Raw genomic sequence first — 25,280 nt, 5'->3', positions numbered from 1 at the left:
GCTTAGCTGTGTAGAGTTAACAGATTCAATAAAAATTTGACACTTGAGAACTGCATCTTTTAAAAAATGAAAATATTTCAAACAATCACTTCATATATAATTGTTATCTCAAATCCTTTTTGAAGTATGGCAGGATATAAATACTAAATGGTCACCATATTAATTCTGAAACCATCTAATTGGCCATTGGTTCTATCTGTTCTGCCTCGGAAAGCGCCAGCTTGGTTCCATCCAATGAGTTCCCTGTGCACACATCACGGCTCTTAAAGTGACATACCAATCTTCACAGAAGTTCTACACCTCGGAAGCCTGTGCCTTGGTTCCAGGGAGAGCCCTGCTAACTCCTCATGGTATCCTCACCAAAAACCACCACTTAACTGAACTTCCCTCTTTATTCTTTCTGCTACAGTCTTAACTGAAACTTGTCAGACAGATGACAGCCTCTTAATTCAGCTCCTTATTTCATGCCTTCCGTACATCTTCCCCTACTTTCCATCTCCACACAAATTTGTGTTTCTAAACCACAAAGCTAATATTATTGTCAGGCCTCTTCCTGAGGGACTGAACACAGAGGTGCTCTACCACTGAGCTCTATCCTCCAGTTCTTTTTATTTTATTTTTTATTTTAAGACAGGGTCTCACTGAGTAGGACAGGATGATCTCAAACTTGCAATCCTTTTGCCTCAGCCTCCTTAGTAGGGATTACAGGTGTGCACCACCACCATGCCCAGACAGACTTTGTTGTTTTTTGTGTTACTACTATACGTTTTATTTCTCCCTATGTTGCCCAGGCAGCCTTTCAATCTTGGGAATCACGAGAACCTCCTGCCTCAGACTCCCAAGTGGTCAGGACTAGAGGTACATGACACTACACCCAGAAATTCAAGGGACTTTGAATTTCTCTTTGTCCCCAGTAGTAGCTTTGATATACTCTGGTTATGCCTAGCTTTCCAATTCTCACAATAAGAAACAATGACCAGAGGCTAGGGTTGTGGCTGTGTGGTAGAGCACTTGCCTACCATGTATGAGACACTGGGTTCAAACCTCAGCACCACATAAAAATAAATAAGTATTGTTTCCATCTATAACTTAAAAAAAAAAAAAGACCTCTTCCAAGTTCCTTAAGCTCCCCTTTAAACAAAGTGTAGATACACTTACTGCAGTGAAATCCATCTTCAATTCAGTCACTTTAGTTAAATCAGGAAGTGCTGCTTTCGATTTTCCCATAGCTAGAAAGACTGTAGCTCTTCGATAGTATGCAATATAGTTATCAGGATCACCATCTGAAAATTAAAATAATATCATTAACTCTATTCAAAAAAATTAAAACACCTGAACAGTATTAGAGTTTATAATGCTATTAAGAAAGGCATTAAAAAAATAATTTCTTCATCAAAAATGAGTCATGAAGGGGCTGAGGTTATAGCTTAGTAATAGAGCACATTCAAGGCCCTGGATTCCATCCCCAACACCAACCTCCACCCAAGAGGAAAAAAAAAAAACAAAAAACCTGCAAGTTCCACCCCTCAAAGACTTATCATCTAGGAAATAGTATATTAGGGGAATGTATGTGGCAGGATAGTACATGATCATTTAAAATTATGGTTCTGAATAGTCGTCGATGGCACTGAAAACTATGTGAAGTACTGCCAAGGAAAGGTGGGACAAGATGAGAGAATAACCTATAAACAAAACCAAACATGAAAGGAGACATGTAAATGGCCAGTATGCACAGGAAAAGATGCTCACTACCACCAACCATTAGAGAAATGCAAATTAAAACCATATTGAGATACTACTTTACAACCATTAGATGCCTGTTATTAAAAAAGAAGAAGATATAAATAATAGTTGAAAGCAGGACTCAAATATATATTTGTTCCTCTGTATTCACAGCAGTATTATTACAATAGCCCAAAACTGGAAACAACCCAAATGTCCATCAATGGATGAATAAACAAAATGTGGTATATACATACAATGGAATATTATTCAGTCTTACAGAGAAATGAAATTCTGATTTATGCTAAAACATGAATGAACTTTGAAAACATTATGCTAAGTGAAGTAAGCCAAGACAAAAAAGGTAAAATGTTTTATGATTCCACTTATGTGTGAGACTTACATTACTCAGATTCATAGAAAGTAGAATGATAGTTGACAGAGAATGGTGGAGAGGTCAGAAATGGGAAATTACTATTTAATAGGTACAGAATTTTAGTTTAGGATGACAAATCCTGGAGATGGATGGTGATAGTTGTGCAACAATGTGAACACACAATGCCACTGACGTATACAATCAAAAATCACAAAATGGTAAATCTTGTTACATATATTTCACGCCAGAATAAAAAAGTAAAATAGTCTTTTTTGAAAAAAAGAATTTAGGCATATCAACAATGAAAATGGATTTTCCTTAAATCTACAAACAAATTTCATATATGACCCCAGCTAAGTGTCCCTGAAATTTCTTTCCTGATCAATTTCCCTTGAAAGACTTAGAAAGAAGAGCAAAACCAGCAGCCTGTGTATACAGTATTTCTTATAAGAAATTAGCTTGAGGAAAGCAAAACAAACAAAGTTACCATGCTTAGAACATGCTTGATATAGAATATTTTCAATTCAGTTTATATTTTATTTGGAATGTGCAATAAATTAAAATTTCACAGATCTGGTCAGCATAACTGGCCATAGTTGCACCTGAGAGCTACATGTCAATATCTTGGCAGCTATCTAGGCAGAGGTACCAGGTTTTCTTCTACTGTCCATATATTCCAAAATGTTTCACAATAAACACAGGTTACTTTTATATTCATTAACTATTAAAAAACTCAGAGGCATTATAATAAAAAATAAACCATTAATATACTATTACAAGCCAAATTCTATTACATACTAATAGCAATTTCCTAATCACAGAAGTTAAAAGAAATAAAGTATATCACCATATTCAGAAGTTGAAAACTATAAACATTTTAGTGAATGTATAACTATCTCAGTGAGTGAATAAACATTCAATGAACTTTTTTGTAATCAAGCAATGCACTAATACATGGATGATATCACAAATAACTTATATTTTCAAAGCTCTGAAAAAGTTATTGGCTGATAAACACACACAAACACCTCAGAAGAGATCCAAAAGGCCAATATATATTCAGTATGTTTTAATATACTGAATATTCCCATCATATAAAGTTTAAACTTTATTTCCTATATTATGAATAATCCATGTTTTACATAAAATGATAAATGTTCTTGAACTGGTGTAGTTCCTCAGAGATTATATTGAATCACTGCTATTTGCCAAATAATAATGAAATAACACTGCTACTCAAATCTGGAATGTACTAACAGTATTTCAAATCCTCCTTTTTACTCAATTTCACCAATCAATTACCACCTTTACTGTTTACATCTTTCAGTGAGTGATATTTTACTAAGTATTTTGGAGAAGAGTCATCTCAAGGTCTTATATTGCATTTTTAAACCAAAAATAGTCACCTGGAATTACTTTAACAATATTCCATAGCCCCTGACATTTCTGCTAAATGTGAGACTTCAAAAGCATACTTTGAATTACACAAAGGGGAATAAAGGTAAGGCAGAGGGAATGGGAATAGGAAAGATAGTAGAATGAATCAGACATTATTACTTTCCTATGTGCAATTTTGAATACATGACCAATGTAATTCCACATCATGTACAACCAGAAGAATGGGAAATTATACTGTTTATATGTACACTATGTCAAAATACATTCTACTGTTATTTATAACTAATAAGAACAAATAAAAATAAAATTTTAAAAAGCAGATCATAAAGTACATAATAGGTATTAAGTATAAATTTCTGCAAATATTCTAATAGCAATAGTTGTGTATTTTAAGAAATGCTTTTTTGAAGACAATAACTGAAAATAATTTCTATTACCATACTGCAGCTCTGATGACAGTGAATCACAAGAAAAAGTGCAGACTTAGTAGTGATGTGGTCATACAGTAAATGGCCCTTAGAGAAAAGTAACTTGTGTAAATTGTTATGCCAAGTAACTACTACCTATCAAGATAAGTTAATCCCTGAAATACAAAATTCCTAGTGGAAACTCCACATAGTTAAAAAAAACTCTTAGGTACACATCAAACTCATATATAGAAAAGCCAATCTCTAGAGACAAAAAAAAATTAGATTTATTACTATATATTTTATATGTATGGTTATATCTTACTTCCAAAAAAACTTTATATTCATTATTCTCACCTAATCTTCACATAAATTCCTTTGGGTGGCACACTGAAAACCATTAGGAATCTGCAGCTAATTTATTTAGATCTAGACTGTCTTACACAATTGGATCAAGGTCACAGCATTATCAAATGATAAAGAAAAATATTAAAATGTATGTTTCCTATTATTCCAGAGAGCTAATTACATAAATAAAAATATAAGCTGAAGAAAATTATTGCCAGACCAATCCCTACCTGCTTTTTGTTTTTATAGTAAAATAACAATGAAATCATAATTCTCTGGAAGCACAAGTGTAACTTATGAAAAATAAACTACCTCCTTACCTGTTGAGTAGTTGACTAGTCTGTCTTAAACTATCACAAATCAAGATGAAATGTACGAGTAAATAAAAAAGGGATCTAAGGAAAGTCAATATCAAAAAGTCCTCACATAAAAGTTTAGGCAGTGACTCATAAGAAAACCCTTCAAGCCCTCACTTTTAACCTATTTATTGTCATCTCATTCTCAGTCCTAACAGATTAAAAGCTGCAATGACATCTGATGCTACAGACAGACACAAGTAAGCACAAAGAAGTAACAGCATCAAGAGTGGTTGGAATTTGACCAATACTGAAGAGTCAATGAACCACAGAATCTTCCAAGGGCATCAAAGTAATTACCATACTGATAGCCCAAGACATCAAGAAAATTAAACTGTATTAGGTGAAGTCTGTGTAAGAAATCAGAAAACTATTTAATACATTAAGTATTCTGTCAAAATGTTGAGTTATTCTTGCTACTTATAGTAAATCTCATTACCTCTTATGTTTGATACATATGCGTTCAAGATTTATTAATCTATTTCATCCAGATTCCTGCAAATATCTTTAATGTTTTCTTTAACATGAAACAATCCTTATTTGAAATTTTATCCATAAAAAGAGCTACTAATTAGAATTCACTAAAACAGCCACTGAGTGATTTGGTTTATAATACAAACCTACTGCAGCATGAAATTGAGATAAAGCATCAGCTAGCTGTCCAGCTGCAAGTAATTTCTTGCCCAATTCAAGATGTTTCTCAACATCTGCATTTACTCCACATTCAGCACCTAAAAATAAATAAATAATCAGTTAATTTTCCATGATCCAAATTTAATTCTCAAAAACAAAACTTAGTTATCTGGCTCAGTCATCTACTGTTATGAGAAAAGCCACAGAAGCTAAAAATCCTAGAGAAAGTAACCATTAAACTCAAACAGCCCTTCATTTTATAAAAGAAGCCCCAAAATTTACCCATATCAACCTAACCAGTCAAAAGATTATAGCCAGTATACAAACTAAAATAATTGCCTAACACCCATAGTGAAAATATTTCAAATAAAATTAAAACTACTTTGTTAAGCTAGAATCTCATCTTAATATTCAAATTACTGTGCACCTATAATGCACCAAACACTGTTCTAAGTACTTGGGATAAGTGTATCTGACTTTATGGTGGGAGGAGATGGACAATAATTAGTAAGTAAATAATGTTAGGTAAAAAGTACTTTGGAGGGCTGGAGGTATAGTTCAGTTGGTAGAATGCTTGCCTCACATGCATAAGGCTCTGGGTTCAATCCCCAGCAACACACACACACACACACACACAAAAAAAAAAAAAAAAAAAAACTATGGAAAAAGTCAAGTGATCTGAGAGGATTGAGAGTATAGGGTGATGGGGCCAGACAGAGTAAATAAGGAGGTTAAGAGCAGGCATCCTTGAGAAGCTGACATCAAAGCGACTTAAAGAAAGTGAGGAATTCATCATGCAGGGATCTAGGAAAAAAGCTTTCCAAGAAGAACCAGCTAGTGTAAGGGCCCTAAGCCAGGAGAGCACGGACATGTTCCAGAAACAGCAAGGAGGCCTGGACAACTGCAGCAGAGCCAACAGAGAATGATATGAGGTCACAGAAATAGCGGGATGATTATGTAGAGTTTGGGATTTTTCTCTTGGTAAAAAAAAAAAACGGGGGGAGGGGGTACTACTGAAGCATCTTGAATAGAATACATGATCTGACTGACCAGGCCAATTATCAAAAATTTCCTCTCAACTCTGAATTTCTCCTTCAGCAGCTGCACTAAATTAATGGACTGGAGTTTTTAAGCATTTCTTGTTTTACACTGAGCACAATGTTATGTTCCGTCAGTAAAGGGCACTGAAGAGAACTGCAGGAAGGACACTTCCTGGTTCTGCTTGCTGCATTTTATATTTTTCTGGCTCCTGCTAATATGGTCTGTTATGCCACTTCTACTACATGGTATGTATGGGGAGGACATCCAGTGGTGCTCTGCCCTAGCCAGAGGCCATGTGTCCAGAGGCCCAACCCCAGGAACCTGTCAGCCTTGGCCCAGGCACCTCATAACAAGGACACTGTACATTCTAGCTACACATACCCACAGCAGCTCCCAATCACCTCTACAAATAAACCAACCAGCTTTGGCTCACCTATACCTGACAGGGTTGTTTCCTATCTGCCCAGCTACTATGGCAACAACTCAGCCAATTTCACCATTAACAAACTCAGGCTACTACTATACCTTATCCAATGAGGCCTGAATCCCAGCCTTGAGAAAGGGGCCTCTATTCCAAGTTGGCTCTTCCTTGGGTCTGTCAGCTCTGGAATATCTTTTAGCATTCTCTTTGCATCCTGTGTTACTCTCCTATCATATCTTAATAATTTTTTTTACAGTAAGTCTTCCCTTTCATATTATTGTGTGCTTTGGCTCCTGAATGGACCCAAACTAATACACAGTTGGTATTGGAATTCCCAGGAGACAGACCCACAAAAAGCGATTTGAGGATTGAGTTGGCAGTACCCTTGGAACTTGAGTTAGTTCTGAGCTCCTTGACAATGGAAAAGGAGATGTTGGTAATCCATTGTAAGTACTAGAATCACAATTAGGTCACCACTTACGGTTGATCATAACAAAGTGCTGAGACAGATGTCTTAGAAGGCCAAGTACCTGCCATACCTAACCATATGGCAAAAATGGTGAAAATAAAGACTGCAATGTGAGGTTGATTCTTCTGAATACTTTACTAAAACAGAGAAAAATAACAAATCTCAAGTCCTTATAAGCCTCTCTTCCTTGTCTGAGGAGACTAGCCTTTCAAACTACTATTTCAAAAACCATAAGACAATCTTATAGGGAAGAAGGCTGAAAAGGGGGACACATTATTCTCAAAACTGACCATAACTACTCCTATTATCTATAATTAGAGTCAAATCTCAGCAGGCTCTTGAGAGACAGATATATGCTATGATCCAAAGGACATAGCAAAAGCCTTTGCTGATAAACAAGTAGAACCCTACAGAACATGTATGAGAATGGATTCTAAAGGTGCTAGACCAAGAAAAGTGAAATGAAACACAATACTAGGTCTAACTCACTGATCAGTGCACACTTACTAGAGCAGAGATCAGAAACTGTTTTTGTGAATAAAATTTTACTAGAACACAGTCATATCTAATAATGAATGGGCCATATTAGCTGCTTTTATGCCACAACAACAAAGTTAGGTAGTTGTGACAAAACCCACGTGGCCTGTAAAACCTAAAATATTTATGATCTGATCCTATACTCAAGATCCTATATGGAATGTGTTAACTCATGCAGCTAGAGTTGGCTCTAGTCATTTACTTGGTCAGCTGACAGAAATTTGGATTAATAATGGTTTACATTTAATAAGGCAGAGATTCCAGAGTTTGCCTATCAAGATAAGAGGAAGGATCCAACTGCTGAGAAAGATAGGAATGTTGGACTAGATTTATCATTTGTCACCTACACACCAACCTCTGACCTTTGTTCCATGAAACAATCCAGAAGACACTCTCTTTATTAAAACACTGAAAAACATATTGCTGAGAGACCATCTGCAACCTTTTTTTTTTAAGAGAGAGAGAGAGGAGAGAGAGAATTTTAATATTTATTTTTCAGTTTTTGGTGGACACAACATCGTTGTTTGTATGTGGTGATGAGGATGGAACCTGGGCCGCACGCATGCCAGGCAAGCGCGCTACCGCTTGAGCCACATCCCCAGCCCCCATCTGCAACCTTTTCAAAGCTCTATGGTTACTCCCATATATAACAGCTATGACTATGAAGGGATGCCACCACTGAGATGGGCTTCCTGATTTCAGTGGAATGATGGGATCCTGGAGTAGTAGAAGCTGAAGTACCAGTACTTATCAGACACTAAGTGGACACATCAACTATAAAAGGCATCAGGTAGATAAAATGACATGGTCTATGCATATCACTCAACTTATACAAAGGACCCATGAATAAAATGGCCTTAGTGACAAAGATGGAAGCTTTGAATGGGTTCAAACCCATAAATTAGTCCTGACCAAAGCTGACCTTATTAAAGTTACTGCTGGTATGTAATCTGCCAACACCAGAGCACAACATTGGGTTCCCAATATGGCATCTCTGGTAGAGAGAGGGGAACATCCAGGGCAAGGGCAGACTTATTTTACCTAGTTCTCTTCCATAATAGATTTCCTTCTCATATTTTCGATATGAATTTGCCTAAAATGCTTCTGCCAGCACACCATTCATAGACACCAAATGCATTATCCACCATCACAGTATTTCACACAGCACTATCTCATCAAAGAGCACATTTCACACCAAAGGAGGTATGCAGTGTGCACATTACACATATGTGGCAAAACCAAGGGATTAACTGCTTTTACCACATACACACATTTCCTACAAATTGGAAGGTGAGACTGCCGCCTGGACATTTTGTATTCCCAGTGCCACTGAAACCAACAGGCAAAAAACTGCCCAATTCAACTGGTTTGAAAAATTGGTCCAGTTACCAAGGGAAAATGAGGTTGCTGGTAAACAGTGGAGGGAAAGCAGGCTAAGAGGAACTCAAGAGATCCTTCAGGGCACATCTTAGTACTTGCATGCCCAATACTAACGGTCAATTTGAAAAAATACAGGAACCAAAAATCAGGCAGAACAATTAAGACTAAGACTCTTCAGTTAGGAAAGTTTGTGAGTTAGAAGAGCCAGAGAAGCAGAGATTCTAGCTAAAGGCAAGAGAAGTACAGAACAGATAGTTCACGAAGGAAATCACAAATATCAATAGACTTTGTGACCACTTACAGACACAAAGACTATAGTAGCTTTGCATATTTTCTCTTTGCTTGTTATACACGTGTGTTTACTTGCATAATCATCCCTCAACATTCAAAAGGAATTGGTTCCTAGACAACGACAACGACAACACCACCACCACCACCACCTCTGTATATACCAAAATCCACACATATCTTAGTCCCTTATATAAAATGATATGGTAATTGCATATAACTTAAAAATATCCTCTGGTATATTTTAAATCCTCTTTAGATCTGTAATTATAGAGCTTTACATCTATAATTCCTAATACAAAGTAAATGTTGTTAGTTGCTATACTTTTTCATTTAGAGAATGATGACAAGGAAAAAAGTCTATAAATCTTTGGAAGAGATGCTAATTTTTTTCCTGAATGTTTTATATTTATGGTTGGCAGAAACCACAGACACAGAGCCCATAATATATTAACTATATACATACAGGCAGCCCTCATAATTCAGATTCTATTTTAATTCACCCACTTAATAAAATTCATTTGTACTCAAAGCACCTTTACAACCTTTTGGGAACAGGTGCACATGCAGGCAGTAAAAATCTTGAGCCAGCTGTTCCCAGTTAAAGTCAAACAAGCAACACTGCCTTGTTTCAGCTTTCCTATTATAAATAAAGGTCCTTTCCTTAGTGCAATTAGTGTCATTTTTTTGTGTTCATCTTGGTAATTTCATCACTTTTAAAAGGCTCCTAAGCATAGTACTGAAGATCAATGTTAATGATTCAACTCTATATCTTAAATAAGATTTATTTTAACAGAAACACACAGAAAACAAGGTTGTCTTAATCTGTTGACAAAAATGTTGTGACCTGAGGCTTGCAATAACTTAACAATTTTATTTTCCCCTAAAAGTAATGCTTAGTTCAACACTTGTTCATTCAATGTTTGCAATGATTTCACAAATAATTTCCTACCAAGGCATATTATAATGAAAATGCCTAGCATACAGAATAAGGAGAGAATTTTTTTAAAAGAGTGAGAGAGAATTTTTTTAATATTTATTTTTTAGTTTTCGGTGGACACAACATCTTTATTTTATTTTATTTTGTTATGTGGTGCTGAGGATCGAACCCAGCGCCCCGCACATGCCAGGCAAGCACGTTACTGCTTGAACCATATCCCCAGCCCAGGAGAGAATTTTTAAAAGCCATGAGAGAAAGGAATCAGATTACATATAGGGGGAAAAAATTGGGTTATCTGCAGATTTTTCAACCCAGACCCTGAAAGCTAGAAGATCCTAGAACAACATATATCAAGCTATGACAGAAAATGGATGCCAACCAAGAATCTTATATCCAGCAAAATTAAGGTTTAGACTTGATGATGAAATAAAAACTTTCCATGATAAATAAAAGTTAAAAGAATTTACAACTAGAAAGCCTGCACTACAGAACATCCTCGGCAAAATATTCCATGAAGAGGAAATGAAAAACAACAATGAAAATCAGAAGAAGGTACTACACTAAAGTAAAAATTAATCAAAGGAGAAAGCAAGTCAAGTTGAATACCAAAAATAAACAAAAATGGCTGGGAATACAAATCATGTCTCAATAATAGCCCTGAATGTTAATGGCCTAAACTCACCAATCAAAAGACATAGACTAGCAGATTGATTTAAAACAAAAATCCCAACAATATACTGTCTCCAAGAGACTCATCTCATAGAAAAGACATCCACAGATTGAAAGTGAAAGATTGGGAAAAATCATACCACTTACATGGACTGTGGAAGCAAGCATGGGTTTCCATCCTCATAGCAAATGAAGTAGACTTCAAACTAAAGTTAATCAAAAGGGATAAAGAAGGACACTACATACTGCTCAAGGGAACCATATACATCAACAAGACATAACAATTTTAAATATATATGCCCCCAAAAATGGAGCATCTAAGGTCATCAAACAAACTCTTCTCAAGTTCAAGAGTCAGATAGACCACAATAAAATAATTCTGGGTGACTTTAAAACACCTCTTTCACCACTGGATAGATCTTCTAAACAAAAGCTAAACAAAGAAGCTCAATAATACAATCAATTACAGACTTAACAGACATATATAGAATATTTCATCCTTCAAGGAGAGAATACACTTTCTTCTCAGCAACACATGGCTCCGACTCTAAAACAGACCATATATTGTGCCACAAAGCAACTCTTAGCAAATATAAAAAAGTAGAGATACTACCCTGCATTCTATCAGATCATAATGGAATGATATTAGAAATCAATGATAAAATAAAAAATAAAAGCTACTCCAACACCTGGAGACTAAATAATATGCTATTGAATGAACAATGGGTTGCAAAAGACATCAAGGAGATTTTAAAAAATCTTAGAGGTAAATGAGAACACTGATACTGAATATTGAAATCTCTGGGACACAATGAAGGCAGTCTAAGAGGAAAGTTCATTGCATGGAGTTCATTCCTTAAAAGAAGAAAAAGTCAACAAATAAATGACCTAACATTACATCTCAAAGCCCTAGAAAAAGAAGAACAAATCAACACCAAAATCAGAAACAGGAAATAATTAAAATCAGAGCTGAAATCAATGAAATTGAAACAAACAACAACAACAAAAAAAACAATTGATAAACCCTTAGCCACACTAACAAAGAGAAGGAGAGAGAAAAAACTCAAATTACTAACATACATGATGAAAAAGGAAATATCACAACAGACACTACAAAAATACAGAAGATAATTAGAAATTAATTTGGAAATTTGTACTTTAAGAAAATAGAAAATATTGAAAGCATCAACAAACTTCTTGAGTCATATGAGTTGTCCAAATTGAATCAGGATGATATACAGAATTTAAACAGATCAATTTCAAGCAATGAAATAGAAGACACCATCAGAACCTACCAACCAAGAGAAGCCCAGGACCGGATGGATACACAGCTGAGTTCTACAAGACCTTTAAAGAAGAACTAATACCAATACCCTTCAATTTATTTCATGAAATAGAAAAAGAAGGAGCACTTGCAAACTCATTCTATGAGGCCAATAGCACTCTGATTCCAAAACCAGGCAAAGACACATCAAAAAAAGAAAACTTCAGACCAATAGCTAATGAACATAGATACAAAAATTCGCAATAAAATTCTGGCAGATTGAATACAAAAACATATCAAAAAGATAGTGCACCATGATCAAGTGGGGTTAATCCAAGGGATGCAAGGTTGGTTCAATATATGAAAATCAATAAATGTAATTCATCACATCAATAGACTTAAAGAACCATATGATCATTTCAATAGATGCAGAAAACGCATTCAACAAAATACAGCACTCCTTCATGTTAAAAACACTAGAAAAACGAGGGATAACAAGAACATATCTCAGCATTATAAAAGCTATCTATGCTAAGCCCCAGGCCAACATCATGGAGAAAAATTGAAAGCATTCCCTCTTAAAACTAGAACAAGATAGGGATGCTCTCTTTCAACCACTTCTATTTAACATAGTTCTTGAAACTCTAACCAGAGCAATTAGATGAAAGAAATTAAAAGGGATACAGATAGGAAAAGAAGAACTCAAAAGCACTATTTGCTGACAATATGATTCTATACCTAGAAGACCCAAAAAATTCCACCAGAAAACTTCTAGAACTAATAAATAAATTCAGCAAAGTAGCAGGATAAAAAATCAACACCCATAAATGAGAGGTATTTCTGTGTAACAGTGACAAACCCTCTAAAAGGGAAACGAGGAAAACTACCCCATTTACAATAGCCTCAAAAAAAAAAAAAATACTTGGGAATCAACTTAACGAAAGAGGTGAAAGAACTCTACAATAAAAACTACAGAATGCTAAAGAAAGAAATTAAAGAAGACCTGAGAAGATGGAAAGATCTCCCTTGTTCTTGGATAGGCAGAATTAATATTGTCAAAATGACCATACTTCCAAAAGCACTATATAGATTTAATGCAATTCCAATCAAAATCCCAATGACATTCCTCATAGAAACAGAAAAATCATGAAATTCATCTGAAAAAATGAAGAGTGAAGCAGGTGGCATCAGTATACCAGATCTTAAACTAAACTTCAGAGCAATAGTAACAAAAACAACATGATATTGGCACCAAAAAGACTTGTAGACCAATGGTACAGAATAGAGGATACAAACCCACATAAATACAGTTATCTCATATTAAAAAAAGGCACCAAAAACATACATGGGAGAAAAGATAGCCTCTTCAACAAATGATGCTGGGGAAACTGGAAATCCATATGCAACAAAATGAAATTAAACCCCTATCACTCACCATGCACAAAACTCAACTCAAAGTGAATCAAGGCCCTAGGATTAAACCAGAGAACCTGCGCCTAATCAAAGAAAAAGCAGGCCCTAATCTCAATCAAGTCGGATTAGGCCCCAACTTCCTTAACAAGACTCCTATAGTACAAGAATTAAAATCAAGAATCAATAAATGGAATAGATTCCAACTAAAACGCTTCTTCTCAGAAAAAGAAACAGTGAAGTGAATAGAGAGCCTACACCTTTTTTTTTTTTTTTTTTTTTTTTAAGTTTTCGGCAGACACAACATCTTTGTTTGTATGTGGTGCTGAGGATTGAACCCGGGCCGCACGCATGCCAGGAGAGCGCGCTACTGCTTGAGCCACATCCCCAGCCCCAAGAAAGCCTACATCTTGGGAGCAAATTTCTACCACACACACATCAGATACAGTACTAATCTCTAGGGTATACAAAGAACTCAAAAATCGTAACAATCAATCAATGAATGGGTTAAGGAACTGAACAGACACTTTTCAGAAGAAGATATACAATCAATCAAGAAATATATGAAAAAAATGTTCAACATCTCTAGCAATTAGAGAAATGCAAGTCAAAACTACTCTAAGATTTCATCTCACTCCAGTCAGAATGGCAGCTATTAAGAATACAAACAGGGCTGGGGATGTGGCTCAAAAGGTAACGCACGTGTGTGGCCTGGGTTCGATCCTCACCACATACAAACAAAGATGTTGTGTCCGCTGAAAACTAAAAAATAAAAGTTAAAAATTTTCTCTCTTCTCTCTCTCTCTCAAAAAAAAAAAGGAATACAAACAATAATAAGTTTGGTGAGGATGTGGGGGAAAATGTACACTCATACATTGCTGGTGAGATTGCAAATTGGTGCAGCCAATATAGAAAGCAGTATGGAGATTCCTTGGAAAACTGGAAATGGAACCACCATTTGACATAGACATCCCATTCCTCGGTCTATACCCAAAGAACTTAAAAATAGCATACTATAGGGACACAGCCACATCAATGTTTATAGCAGCACAATTCACACACAATAGCTAAACTGTGGAACCAAACTAGATGCCCTTCAGTAGATGAATGGATAAAGAAAATGTGGTATATATACACAATGGAATATTATTCAGCATTAAAAGAGAATAAAATCATGGCATTTCCAGGTGAATGGATGGAGTTGGAGAATATAATGGTAAGTGAAGTTAGCCAATCCCCAATAAAACTAAATGCCAAATGTTTTCTCTGATATAAGGAGGCTGATTCATGATGGGGTTGTGGGGGCAGCAAGGGAGGAACAGACGAACTCTAGATAGGGCAAAGTGGAGGGAGGGGAAGGAAGAGCATATGGGGTTAGGAAAGACAGTGGAATGAGATAGACATCATTACCCTAAGTACATGTATGAAGACACGAAATGGTGTGAAACTATTTTGTGTTTAGTCAGAGATACGAAATTTTGTGCTCTATATGTATAATATGAATTGTAATGCATTCTGCTGTCATATATAACAAATAAAAAAGAACATAATTTCCTGAATCCACTGTATTAAATGCATTCTTCTAATTCATTTTTTTAAAATTTTTGAGATGTTGGTGGACCTTTATTTTATTCATTTCTTTATATGCAGTGCTGAGAATCGAACCCAGTGCCTCACACTTGCTAGACAAGTGCTCTACTACTGAGCCACAACTCTAGCCCTTCTAATTCATTTTTATTTTAAATATGAATTGTTGAATTTACATTTACAATTTAGTCTTTATATAACTGAATACTGAGTAAAACACTGATAGAATAATAGTAGTAATTAATATAGCCAGTAATAGATATATAACTATTTAAAATACACTGTTTTCTCAATTAGGATATAGATGAGAATTTCTTATAAGAAAGATAGCTATAAAATAAGAAAGATAGCCATAAATTGTTTTGGTTGCTGTAACAAAAATAGCATAAGCTGGGTGCAATGGTACACGCCTGTAATTGCAGCACCTTGGGAGGCTGAGGCAGGAGGATCACAAGTTCAAAGCCAGCCTCAGCAAAAGCAAGGTGCTAAACTTTTCAGTGAGACCCTGTCTCTAAATAAAATACAAAATTTTATATTATATATGTTATTATATGGCTCAGTGGTCAAGTGCCCCTGAGTTCAATCCCTGGAACCTAAAAAAAAAAAAAAAAAAAATACCATAAGCTAGATGACTAATAAACAACATTTATTTCCCATAATTCTAGAGTCTAGGAAACCCAACATCAAGATGCCAGCATATTCAGTGTCTGATAAGTACCCATTTCTCACAGATGTCCCTTCTTACTGGATCCTCACATGACAGAGGGAGCAATGCTTCCTCAGGCCCCTTTTATAGGTGTACTACTTCCATTCATAAGGGCTCAGCCATTTCCTTAAGGTCCTACCTCTTAATACTATCACACTGACTTAGGTTTCAACATATTAATTTTATGGGGACACAAATATTCAGACCACAGCAAAAGAGTTGTTTTGTTGTACAGAAACTAAAATACATATTAGTCCACTTTCTGTGGCTATAATACCGGAAACTGGGTAATTTACTTTTTTAGAAAGGGGATTATTTTGGCTCAAAGTTCTAGAAGCCAAAAAGTCCAAAAACAAAAGCTGCCTCTGTGAGTGAGGGTCCTGTGCTATTTCCAAACAAGGCAGAGGCTGGAAGGGCAAAGGCATGTTTGTAAAAGAGGCAAAATACAAGGAGCAGCCTGACTTTATAACAACCAGCTCTTGGTAAATAATCCAGTTCCACAAGAGCTAAAATTCACTTACTTCTGAGAGATGACATTAATCCAATCATGAGAGCTCCACTCACATGACCCAAACACTTTACATGATGTTCTACCTCCCAACACTGCCACATTGAGGAATTAATTTAAGTTCCAACACCTGAATTTCTAGAGCACACACTCAAAGTGTAACAGATGCATATGGAAACTAAGTAGCCAAAGTACATTTCCTTTACAATGAGCAGGATGTTAAGCTTTTCAGAGTGCTTTGCTTAAGAATATTACAGGGAAAGTCTGAAGAGTAGTTACTTGGGTGGGTAGGAAAAAATGACAGACCAAGAAGAGGCAATAGGGAACTTTGGAAGGTGCTGATAATACTCTAATATTGATAGGGGTATGAGTTACACGGGTATATGCAGCTATAAAATTTCATCAAGTGTATGTATTTAAGATGTGGACATTTCGTTGTATGTTATATTAAATTTTACACAAGAAAAAGTCAGTGATGTATATGTTAAAGTATGTAGGGACATATGTACTAATGTTTTGAAACATATATTTTAAAAAGATTAATGGATTTATAAAGAAATGCCCAGGTGAATGTGTATTTTAAAAATAAGTATAATAAACCATTAATGGTAGAATCTCAGTGATAGTTATTAGGACTGAACACTGTAAAATTCTTTCAACTTTGAAAAATGTTTAATAATAACATATTAGGGCTAGTACAGTGGCCCCCCACCTATAATCCCAGCTACTTCAGAGACAGAAGAGAGGAGGATCACAATTTCTAGTCCAGCCTAAAAAACTTAGAAAGACTCTGTCTCAAAAATTTAAAAAAGGCTGAAGGGGTGTAGCTCATTGATAGAGTACCCATAGCACAAATTAATAATAACAACAACAATATTTGGAATGCATGACTTATGAGAGAACAAGTTAAGGCACCTAAAACCTACAGTTAAAATTAAGTGAAATTTAAAATTCAGTTAATCACCCTAGTCCTAGTTTAAGTGCTCAAGTCGCTAGTGTAAGGGTGAAGAAATAATTTTCTACCCTTTATAGTTATTTTTTTACAGGGATTCCCTGTAACAAAAAACAAATTAACAAGAGAAAAATAAAAAGAAGTCTATTAGCAAGTATACCTCAAATATACATGGGAGGAAACTCAAGGGAACTGAATAAATCTCTACAGTAGATCCCAAAGAGTTTATAAACTTCAGGTATTAAATACCATCATTTGCTGGGTTGATCCCCAGTACCCCAAAAAAAGAAAAAAAAATTCAAACAACTTTTATTGTACCTATTTTTTACTCAAATAAGTCTATTATTTTTACCTGATGCTTAAAATTAAGAATTATGATTGGCTCTATCATATTGGTGCAGGCACCAACTTCTTAACAAGACCCCTAAAGCTCAAATAATAAAACCAAGAATCATTAAGTGGGATATCATCAAATTAAAAAAGCTTCTGCACAGCAAAGAAAACTACTACTCACATGAAGAAAGAGCCACAAAATGGGAGAAAATCTTTGCCAGCTACTCCTCTGACAAGGGAATAATATACAGAATACGAAAAAAAATTCAAAAAAACTTAACACCAAGAAACAAATGGGCAAAAGAACTAAACAGCATTTCTCAAAAGAATAAATACAGATGGCCACAAAATGTTCAACATCTATAGCAATCAATTGTGTTTTGCAAATCAAAAAGCAACACTAAGATTTCATCTGACTCCAATCATAGCAATTATCAAGAATACAGGTAATAATAAACGTTGGCCAGGACATGGGGGAAAGGGTACACTCCAACATTGTTGGTGGGGCTGCAGACTAGTAGAACCACTCCTGAAAGCAGTATGGAGATTTCTCAAAAAACCTAGGAATGGAACCACCATATGACCCAGTTTGGTATTTATCCCAAAGAACTAAAATTGGCATATCATAGTGATACAGTTACATTAATGCTTATAGCAGCACAATTCACAGTTGCCAAATTAAGGAACCAGCCCAGATGCCCATTAATAGATACGTAGATTAAGAAAATGTGGCATATATACACAATGGAGTTCTACTCAGCCATAAAGGAGAATGAAATTATGGCATTTGCCCATAAGTGGATGGAACCAGAGAACATCATGCTAAGTGAAATAAGCCAGACTTAGAAAATCAAGGATCGAATATTTTCTCTCATATGCTGAAGCTAGAGCAAAATAAGGGGAAAGAAAGGGAGATCAGATATTATAAAGATATAGGGATGATAAAGTGGGAGGGAAAAGGGACAAGAAAGGGGAGAAAATGTAGACCAAATTTAGCAAAAATCACAGTATATACATACATAAATATACCACAAGAAATTTCACCTTTATGTATAAGTAGAAAGTAACAATTAAAAATAAATAAATGGGGGCTAGGGTTGTGGCTCAGCGGTAGAGCACTCATCTCGCACATGCGAGACCCTGGGTTCAATCCTCAGCACCACATAAGAATAAATAAGTGAAATAAAGGTATTGTTTCCAACTACAACTAAAAAATAAATATTAGGAAGGAAGGAAGGAAGGAAGGGAGGGAGGGAGGGAGGGAGGGAGGGTAAAGGAAGGAGAATGCAGGGAGGTGGAGGGGAGAGAAAATAGGGGACCGGGACTGAAATGGAGTAAATAAAATTGCATGCACATATGACTCTGTCAAAATGAACCCAACTACTATGTATAACTACAAAGCACTAAGGGAAAAAAAAAAGTTGTGCTTAGATGGATTACTCATGGAAAATTCATGAGGTGTTAAAACAATTGATTATCTAAAGTTATTTCCACAATAACTGTTTTTACAGCATGTGCATGTTAAGCAGTCACAACAAAAGCAAGAATCCAAAAGTTAAATATGTGGGGTTCTGTTTGTTTTACTACTGTGCTTGGATATATGGAGTAATGGATACTGCACTTCTACTTGAACATTTGTTCTTAGATCATACATGCTCTAGAAGATAAAGACCCCATTCAGCATATAGTCTTCCTGCCTATTGCCCCCTGCACCTTTATAAAATCCCTTTAGTGTACCTGAGCTCCCTCAGATAGAGCTTCAAGGACCCTTGCCCCTCCATCTTCTTAGGGGCAGTCCTTGAATAAAACCTCCTTCCCAACAACTTTGTCTCCCAAGTATTAGTTTTCAAGCAGTGAGCAGCTGGATCTGGGTCCAGTAACAAATGGACATTACATTTTCAGACATTATGAAATGATATATTCATAAAATATTGATGACAGACTTCATCATTCCTTTTCCTCCTTTTTCCACTGGAAATTAGAGTAAGAGTTTAAAACATAATTTATGTAATTAAAACTATTATAAATAATAAGGGAAACAACTTATGCAAAGTATATAAGGAAAATAAGATATTTTCAGTATTGAACATTTTAAGGAATGAGGATTTTTTTTTTTTTTTTGGTAAAGGAAAGGAGTAAGGAAATTCACAGTATGCACACAGGCAAGTTCAGGTTTTGGATAATCATAAGGTAACATTAGTTGGGTAAGAATCTCCAGAACGCTAATGAAGAAACTCATTAGTTCATAAAACAGCTAATTAAAGATCCAGCAGAGGGTGGGGGTTGTAGCTCAGTGGTAGAGTGCTCGCCTTGCATGTGGAAGACACTGGGTTCAATCCTTAGCACCACATAAAAATAAAATAATGGTGTTGTGTCCATCTACAACTTAAAAAAAAAAAATTAAAAGATCCAATAGAACAAGAAGTACATGAAACTGAATGAATTGATCAAAAGAAATTATGGGGGTTTTCCTGACTTTGCTGTTTGATGCCCTGCTTGTTGTTTGTTTTGTTTTTCATATTTGAGGAACTTTTTCTCTCTTCTCTCTAGTTATCTAAAGCTTACAAGAAATCTGATAGTGGGGCTGGGATTGGGCTCAGCGATACAGTGCTCCCCTAGCACAGGCGGGACCCGGGGTTGATCCTCAACACCACATAAAAATAAAGGCATTGTGTTGTGTCCATCTACACCTAAAAAAATAAACATTTTTTTTTAAAAAAAAGAAAAAGAAAAAGAAATCTGATAGGGCATATTTTTGAAAACAGAATTTTCCCTACTTGATCCCTCAAGAATTCCATTACTGTTAGTGGGTATTCTAATTTTTATGGCGATATAGTATTTGCATAAGTGCAATAAGAATCTTTTAACAGGAGTCAATTTGAAGCACTGTCTATACTACCAAAGCTTTGACTAGAATGTCACCATATTTGAGCATGTGTATAGAATCAGATATGAGCAGTTTTAAGAAAATAAGGTTGACTTTATGAAGACAATAAAAGCCCCTTGAAGTTGGGGTAGAACTGGAACATACAAGATTCCCTTAGTTGGTTCCTTACATGTGAGCAAGAAATTTCATATCCTGACAGTTTTAGGAAGCTTAAGATAGTTTGGGGATTTTGAGAAAGAGGAATTCATCCAAACCTACAGGTATTGCAGGCCAAATCTGATGGCAAGTCCTTGGCTCCTAGCAATAAGAGGCTTTTAAAAGCCCAATTTGAGTTTCCCTACTAAAAAGTCTAACAAAGCATATTTTAAAAGTATACCCATTATTAGATTCTAGTCTCATTCTTTGAGGTTTTGTTATTCTACTTATAAATTGGACTGACCTCTGAATTCTTCTAGTTTACTTGCAATATCTGGCTATAACAATCAAAGTAGCATTTTAATTTTCTTATACCCTCTTGATATAGAATCACTAAGAAGAAAATCTGCCCTTTTCCCAAAGACCTGGTAGCTGAAGCTGAGTGATCTGACATAAACTTCAAAAAAAGATCATGACAAAAGCTCATATCTATACAACCTCATGCCTGTTGCCCTATGAGTCATTCCGACATACTCAAATGGCAAAAGATGCTTCAAACCCAACATCTAGAAATCTTCTTCACTGGCTGATCAAAAAACTGATTTATAGTCTGCTCTACTCATTAACTTCTGTTTTTGTTTCCACAGAAATACACCTTCAGTGGGCTAAGGGACAATCTACCAATCAGTTCTAATCATCTGGCCCTTTTCTGAGTCTCATGCACAGGACTCCCATATAATGTATATGTGGGTATGTAATTTTTTCCCTATTATTTTGTCTTATAATTCATAAGAATTATTAGATAATAATTTATACTTTTTAGTCATTCATAATGTATAATTCATAGAATTATTGACATTACTGTCAATTTAATTCATTACCCAGCCAAAGAACAAAAAGGGTAGAACAAAGTCACTTTTCCCTCCCCAAAAAAGGGAAAAAGGAAACCTTAACTTAGAAGCACCCAAAACTTAAGAGTTAATTGAGGCAACAATTTGAAAACATTTGGCTTATGAATGAGTGTGTTGGTAACATCTGGAGAAGTTAGTTGGGGGTTTTCAGGAAGCTGGGAATGCACTGTTATTTGTCTCTTTTAAAATAATGAGGGGAGTTAAGTTCAAACTCTGCTGCTACAAGACCCCACTGCAGTGATCCTTAGATCTCTCTGCGGCTAGCTTTGAGTCTTCCTTACAATCTTTGTAAATAAAAACAAAATAATGAGGATATAGGTTGCAACTATGAAAATTCACTATGTAGGGCTTGGGTTGTGGCTCAGTGGCAGAGTGCTTGCCTTGCACATGTGAGGCACTGGGTTCAATCCTCAGCACCGCATAAAAATAAAAACAAACAAGATAAAGATATTGTGTCCATGTATAACTAAAAAATATTTTAGAAAAAAAAATTCACTATGTAAAGAGATTTGGAAACTGATTCTATTTACCTAGGTACAGTAGCCCACACCTGTAATCCCATTACTCAGAAGGCTGAAGCAGGGGGACTTGCAAGTTTAAGGCCAGAATGGTTCACTTAGTTGAGACTCTTATCTCAAAATAAAATGTAAAAGGTGCTGGGGATGTAACTCAGTGGTAGAGCCCTGGCCTAGCATGTGTGAGGCCCTCAGTTTAATGCCCAAAACAACAACAACAAAAAAGAAAGAGTAATTGAGTAATTGATTATATTCAGATAGGGAGACTCACCTCCTGTAGATCCAGCCAATTCCTTATTACATCCAAAAATATAACCTGCTTTTTTTTGGTTCTGGGAATTGAATTCAGTAGTGCTCTACCACTGAGCCCTTTATATTTTCTATTCTGAGACAGAGTCTTTCTAAATTTCTGAGGCTGGCCTCGAACTAGAACATCTGCTACCTCAGCCTCCCAAGTCACGACAATTATAGAACACTGAACCTAGCCATGTAACCTACTTTATATAATGAACAGTATAGAAACTAATACTTGTTTCATTAACAATTATTACTGAACATATATTCTGCATAAAACTGTTGAGTTTTAAAACAAAGATGAGTAGTCATCTTCCAAATAACCAGGACAATCTTTAGGGTCTACTGAGAGAGAGCACCTGTTTTCTACAGCATTATATTTGAGTCCCTACCAACATGCTAATATGTTTATAGAATAGTAGGATGAATGAGATTAGCTTCAAAATCATCTGAGAGAAGGGAATAAGAGAATAGACAAGATTGGTTCTCTGTTGATAATTTTTTGAAGCTGTGCAAAAGTGGTTCTCTCTACTATTCCATTCTGTTGTATTTTTAATATTTTCTAAAATCTACAAGATTTTTTTTTTTTAAAAATGAATCCTTTCCCAGTCACTGAGCCGCCGCCGAGGACTCAGCATCCTCCCCGTCGAGCCCCCTCGCTTCCGAAGCTCCGTCCTGCCGCCCGCCTTCTCCCCAGCCGCCTTCCGCAGGCCGTTTCCACCGAGGAAAAGGAATCTTATCGTATGTCCGCTATCCAGAACCTCCACTTTCAACCCCTTTGCTGATGCAAGTAAGGGTGATGACCTGCTTCCTGCTGGCACTGAGGATTATATCCATATAAGAATTCAACAGAGAAACGGCAGGAAGACCCTTACTACTGTCCAAGGGATCGCTGATGATTACGATAAAAAGAAACTACTGAAGGCGTTTAAGAAGAAATTTGCATCTAGGTTGGTTCCACAGTCTTGCTATTGTGAATTGAGCTGCTATGAACATCGATGTAGCAGTGTCCCTGTAGCATGCTCTTTTTAGGTCTTTAGGGAATAGACCGAGAAGGGGAATAGCTGGGTCAAATGGTGGCTCCATTCCCAGCTTTCCAAGCAATCTCCATACTGCTTTCCAAATTGGCTGCACTAATTTGCAGTCCCACCAGCAATGTACAAGTGTACCCTTTTCCCCACATCCTCGCCAGCACTTGTTGTTATTTGACTTCATAATGGCTGCCAATCTTACTGGAGTGAGATGGTATCTTAGGGTGGTTTTGATTTGCATTTCTCTGACAGCTAGAGATGGTGAGCATTTTTTCATGTACTTGTTGATTGACTGTATGTCCTCCTCTGAGAAGTGTCTGTTCAGGTCCTTGGCCCATTTGTTGATTGGGTTGTTTGTTATCTTATTGTCTAATTTTTGGAGTTCTTTGTATACTCTGGATATTAGGGCTCTATCTGAAGTGTGAGGAGTAAAGATTTGTTCCCAGGATGTAGGCTCCCTATTTACCTCTCTTATTGTTTCTTTTGCTGAGAAAAAACTTTGGATAAAAAAAATGTGGCATTTATACACAATGGAGTATTACTCTGCATTAAAAAATGACAAAATCATAGAATTTGCAGGGAAATGGATGGCATTAGAGCAGATTATGCTAAGTGAAACTAGCCAATCCCTAAAAAACAAATGCCAAATGTCTTCTTTGATATAAGGAGAGTAACTAAGAACAGAGTAGGGACGAAGAGCAGGAGAAGAAGATTAACATTAAACAGGGATGAGAGGTGGGAGGGAAAGGGAGAGAGAAGGGAAATTGCATGGAAATGGAAGGAGACCCTCAGGGTTATACAAAAGTACATACAAGAGGAAGTGAGGGGAAAGGGAAAAATAATACAAGGGGGAGAAATGAATGACAGTAGAGGGGGTAGAGAGAGAAGAGGGGAGGGGAGGGGAGGGGGGATAGTAGAGGATAGGAAAGGCAGCAGAACACAACAGACACTAGTATGGCAATATGTAAATCAATGGATGTGTAACTGATGTGATTCTGCAATCTGTATATGGGGTAAAAATGGGAGTTCATAACCCACTTGAATCAAAGTGTGAAATATGATATGTCAAGAACTATGTAATGTTTTGAACAACCAACAATAAAAAATTAAAAAAAAAAAAGAAGAAATTTGCCTGCAATGGTACTGTAATTGAGCATCCAGAATATGGAGAAGTAATTCAGCTACAGGGTGACCAGCGCAAGAACCTATGCCAGTTCCTGGTAGAGACTGGACTGGCTAAGGACGATCAGCTGAAGGTTCATGGGTTTTAAGTGCTTGTGGCTCACTGAAGCTTAAGTGAGGATTTCCTTGCAATGAGTAGAATTTCCCTTCTGTCCCTTGTCACAAGTTTAAAAACCTCACAGCTTGTATAATGTAACCATTTGGGGTCCGCTTTTAACTTGGACTAGTGTAACTCCTTCATTCAATAAACTGAAAAGAGCCATAAAAAAAAAAAAGAATCCCTTCAACTAAGGAAATTGGCTAATCAAAAATTCTCTTACATTAAAAAAAGTTTTAAAGAATGGGCCACAGGAACTATATTAAGACAGCTAATTAAGCACATGAGTTTGCCTCCCAATATATTATGACAAAAGTTATTTAAACAGATAATACATAAACTTGGTAGGAAAAAAAATTAAAGAAAAGGCACATTAAAAAATTTAGAAAAATTCTGAAAATATATAAAATACAGGATTGCAGTAGTAGACAAAACAACATTCAATCACACTCCCAGAAGTGTGCCAGGCAGATGGCTCCAAGT

General features: G+C 36.0%; 1 protein-coding gene and 1 pseudogene across 2 annotated transcripts in view; one reads left to right on the top strand and one right to left on the bottom strand.

Annotated features, from left to right (window-relative positions):
- Dnajc3 (DnaJ heat shock protein family (Hsp40) member C3) overlaps window positions 1-25,280 on the bottom strand; it is a 61,587-nt gene that overhangs the window by 27,541 nt on the left and 8,766 nt on the right. Inside the window, exons 2-3 of one of the 2 annotated variants that reach the window (XM_027938803.2) lie at window positions 5,228-5,338; window positions 1,159-1,283 (exon numbers count right to left, since the gene is read on the bottom strand). In XM_027938803.2, the coding sequence (XP_027794604.2) occupies window positions 1,159-1,283; window positions 5,228-5,338 (236 nt within the window). Of the gene's footprint in view, window positions 1-1,158; window positions 1,284-5,227; window positions 5,339-25,280 lie in introns of those variants that run through there. The other variant, XM_071611595.1, reaches the window with a different exon arrangement.
- Window positions 23,216-24,972, top strand: LOC117794731 (eukaryotic translation initiation factor 1-like; annotated as a pseudogene).

This window comes from Marmota flaviventris, chromosome 4, assembly GCF_047511675.1.
Source record: "Marmota flaviventris isolate mMarFla1 chromosome 4, mMarFla1.hap1, whole genome shotgun sequence".
Lineage (NCBI taxonomy): Eukaryota > Metazoa > Chordata > Mammalia > Rodentia > Sciuridae > Marmota > Marmota flaviventris.
Note: the sequence above shows the minus strand (reverse complement) of the source record. Positions and strands in the feature narration are given on the sequence as shown.